The sequence below is a fragment of the Olea europaea genome, chromosome 7 (genome assembly GCF_002742605.1).
Source record: "Olea europaea var. sylvestris chromosome 7, O_europaea_v1, whole genome shotgun sequence".
In the NCBI taxonomy this organism is placed as follows: domain Eukaryota; kingdom Viridiplantae; phylum Streptophyta; class Magnoliopsida; order Lamiales; family Oleaceae; genus Olea; species Olea europaea.
Genome location: NC_036243.1, coordinates 8,311,019 through 8,314,734, shown reverse-complemented (window position 1 = coordinate 8,314,734; position 3,716 = coordinate 8,311,019). Strand labels below are relative to the sequence as shown.

General features: G+C 39.8%; 2 protein-coding genes across 2 annotated transcripts in view; both read left to right on the top strand.

Annotated features, from left to right (window-relative positions):
- The first annotated feature begins 630 nt into the window (after positions 1-630).
- On the top strand, positions 631-3,094 carry LOC111397859 (glycosyltransferase family protein 64 protein C5-like). The gene is made up of 3 exons (XM_023024828.1): positions 631-675; positions 793-1,035; positions 1,251-3,094. Exons 1-3 carry the CDS (start codon positions 631-633, stop codon positions 2,931-2,933), a joined length of 1,971 nt encoding a protein of 656 aa, XP_022880596.1. The 3' UTR covers positions 2,934-3,094.
- Positions 3,095-3,389: 295 nt separating this feature from the next.
- LOC111397858 (ubiquitin-conjugating enzyme E2 32-like) overlaps positions 3,390-3,716 on the top strand; it is a 1,265-nt gene continuing 938 nt past the window's right edge. Inside the window, exon 1 of the mRNA XM_023024827.1 lies at positions 3,390-3,562. Within this exon, the coding sequence (XP_022880595.1) occupies positions 3,390-3,562 (173 nt within the window). The remainder of the gene's footprint in view (positions 3,563-3,716) is intronic.

Below are 3,716 nucleotides of genomic sequence, written 5' to 3'. Positions count from 1 at the left end.
GAGAGAGAGAGAGAGAGAGAGAGAGATTAGGTACGGGCTGAAGATTTCACTATATGTGGATTTGTGGGCTACTTTGTGCCCAACAGGTTCCCAAACCTGGTTAGGTGGTTAGGAAGGAGCTGTTTCTTATCAGGAAAATGGTCGTGGTTTCAATTTGATTGTTAATGCTAAAAATAAAAATAAATAATAATAAAAATAAAAATTGTTTAGAAGGACCATGTTAACAAGAAATGTGCTTTGATGAGGATGGTTATTGAAATGGAACATTGTTGGCCATGAGCTCATACGCATAACAATCTGTGATTGTTTGAATGGAACGTTTTTGTTAAGTGAAGTCAAGAGATTCCCAAAGAGAAGCCTCGTGACAGAAAAAAGTTAGGCATCCTTGTTTATATTTAGATTACATGTTAGTGGCTGAAGGTGGAATGTCATTTCCTATTATGGCCATCAGTTATTTGTATGAGAACTTAATGAAGTAACATTAAGTAAAAATATGAACTAAATGTAGTTATCGGTCTCATCCTGCTCACTTTAGAAGGTCTAGGTTTCTTAATGTTTGTTACGAGTATTGGTTTTTAGCTGTTGCTCATCAAAGTCATGATTAGTTCATGAGAACGAGGAGATGAAACAATGTTTATTGGGGAATGTTCACATATGACCTTAGACATCTTGTCTGTAATTTCTTGAACTTGATTCCGGTGTAGTATGCTTGCCTCCATGTTCTCTATATATATGTGTCATGATTTCGTGTAAACTGAAATTGTTTGCTCTTACTTATTTTAAAACTACTAGCCTCTTGGCATCACATCTGGGCATCTCTTTAACTTAGAAAATAACTTATATTTGATATTTGACAATGTGATTCAGGGAGATATCCTTTACCTTTTCTATGAAACGAAGAATTCAATTAAAATGCAAGGTGAAATTGGAGTTTCTCGAAGTATTGATAAGGGAGCAACGTGGCAGCACTTGGGTATCGCCCTCAATGAGGACTGGCATGTCTCTTATCCATATGTCTTTGACTACGATGGCAGTGTAAGATCTCGATTCCATTGAATACTAAAGTTACAAATAAAACCCAAATTTCCAGGATCTGGAAATATTCTATAGTGGCTATACATTGCATTTATTACAATTTTGAGTCATAATGGCCAGCTTACGCAGTCCAAGATTGCAATGTATTCCCAATCATTTAATTTCTTGATTGAAACACTAACCTTCTTGTTTTCATAAATTTTGGTTTTCTGCAGATATATATGATGCCTGAAGGCAGTTGGAAAGGGGAACTTCGTCTCTATCGAGCCATCGAGTTTCCTTTGAAATGGACTCTCGATAAGATAATAATGAAAAAGCCTCTGGTCGATTCTTTTATTATTCCTCGTGAGGGGAAATTCTGGCTCTTTGGTTCAGATCACAGTGGTATAAGCACCCAAAGTAATGGACAGCTGGAGATCTGGTATAGTAGCTCGCCTCGTGGTCCCTGGAAACCACATAAGAAGAACCCTATATTTAACACAGACGAGAGCATGGGAGCTCGGAATGGAGGCAGGCCATTTGTATATAATGGAAATCTTTACCGCATTGGTCAAGACTGCGGTGAGACTTATGGGCGGCGGATACGTGTCTTCAGAGTGGAAGTTCTTACCACTGAGGAGTTCAAAGAAGTTGAAGTTCCCTTGGGTATCGAAGAATCGAGTAAGGGACGGAATGCTTGGAATGGGGCCCGCAACCACCACCTTGATGTACAGCAGTTAAGTTCCGGTGAATGGATTGCAGTTTGGGATGGGGACAGAGTACTGTCTGGAGATGCAAATCGTCGCTTTATTCTTGGGTTTGTGTCAGTTTTAGCTGTTGCTGGGCTCGTCGTATTTGTGGGCATGATAGTTGGGGCTGTGAGGTGCATAGTACCCTTGAGCTGGTGCCTGCATGACATGGGAAAGAGAAGCGGTGTTTTCTTGGCTTGGGAGAGGTCGAATTTGTTGTCTTCCAAGCTTAGACTTCTTTGCAGTCGGTTGAACAAAATGAGCTCGATTCTCCGTGCCAGAATAAGACCAAACACGTGCACTAGAATTTTCGTCCTTGCTTTAACAATTTTGGTGGCTGTTGTGTTAATGTGTGATGGTGTTGCATATATATATGGTGGTAGTGGCGCACAAGAACCTTACCTGTTCAATGGTCACTATTCGAAGTTCACTTTATTAACAATGACATATGATGCTCGGCTTTGGAACTTGAAAATGTATGTGAAGCATTATTCGAGGTGTTCCTCGGTGCACGAGATAGTTATTGTGTGGAACAAAGGAATACCTCCAAAATCAAGTGACTTTGACTCCGCAGTGCCAGTAAGGATAAGAGTCGAGAAACAGAACTCACTAAACAATCGATTTAAGATTGATTCATCTATAAAAACACGAGCAGTCCTGGAGCTTGATGATGATATTATGATGACTTGCGATGATATTGAACGGGGCTTCAGGGTGTGGCGCGAGCATCCAGATCGAATTGTTGGGTTTTATCCTCGGCTCATAAATGGCAGCCCTTTGAAGTACCGAGGAGAAAAACATGCTCGTAAACACGATGGTTATAACATGATATTGACGGGGGCTGCTTTCATAGACAGTCAGTTGGCTTTCAAGAGGTATTGGAGCAAGGAAGCTGAGGTAGGCAGGGCATTGGTCGACAGTTATTTTAATTGCGAGGATGTGCTAATGAACTACTTGAATGCAAATGCAAGTTCTTCGCCAGTAGTTGAGTACGTGAAACCTGCATGGGCAATCGATACATCAAAAATCTCTGCTGTCGCAATTAGCAGAAACACACAAGCACATTACAGGGTCAGAAGCAATTGTCTGAGGAAGTTTTCAGATTTTTATGGGAGTTTGGCTCATCGGAAGTCCGATTTTAGCAGGCGGAAGGACGGTTGGGATGTATAGTGAAGAACTCTTTAACATCCAGTTAAATATATTACCTGCTTCTCTCTTTTTTCTTAGTGTAATTTGCTTCTACTCTATAACTTGTACCTCCTGCTGTGTGAATTTTGCTTTGGAGGGATTTCTGAGATCCACAGTTTTAATTAGCGAAATTTATTCTTTTATAGCTTTTTCTCCCGGGAAATATTTGAAATACGTGACATCTTTGTATCCTTGTAATAAGATGGTCTCTATTTGAAGGAAGGAAAATTCTATGAACATTCAGCAGTTTTAGAGTGGAAAATATCCCTTTTCGGCTTATGTCAAGGCTCGTCTTGGACGCTTGTTGGGAGTCTGAGATTGTTCGGAGAAAGGAAAGGCAAATTCTTTGAACATTCAGCAGTTTTAGAGTGGAAAATATCCCTTCTTGGCTTATGTCAAGGCTCATCTCGGACGCTTGTTGGGAGTCTGAGATTGGTCATGGTTTCTGCAAGAAACACACACAACATGATTGCAGAGGGAAATGTTTTTCCATATGCAATAAATTATAAGATGCTAAAAAAGGAATCTGATTTCGAGGTAGACCACGAGCGTTTAGGTGTCATCATCAGGATACTAGAGCATGAAGTTTTGTTCCTTGGATACGAGACATGGTAATCGAATTTTCTCGAGGGAATGCAAAATAAATAATAACTTTTAGGTCTAAAAGGAGAAGAATAAAATTTAAAAAAGGGTCTTATCACTTGACATTTTTTTGCACATGCGAGGGTAACAAATGTGAATCTGATCAATTCACTATTCATATCC

Coding starts and splice junctions, on each gene's coding strand:
- LOC111397859 (XM_023024828.1), top strand. CDS start 631: ATGTTTATTGGGGAATGTTCACATATGACCTTAGACATCTTGTCT. Junction 676..792: donor TGACCTTAGACATCTTGTCT/GTAATTTCTTGA, acceptor TAAAACTACTAG/CCTCTTGGCATCACATCTGG. Junction 1,036..1,250: donor TCTTTGACTACGATGGCAGT/GTAAGATCTCGA, acceptor GGTTTTCTGCAG/ATATATATGATGCCTGAAGG.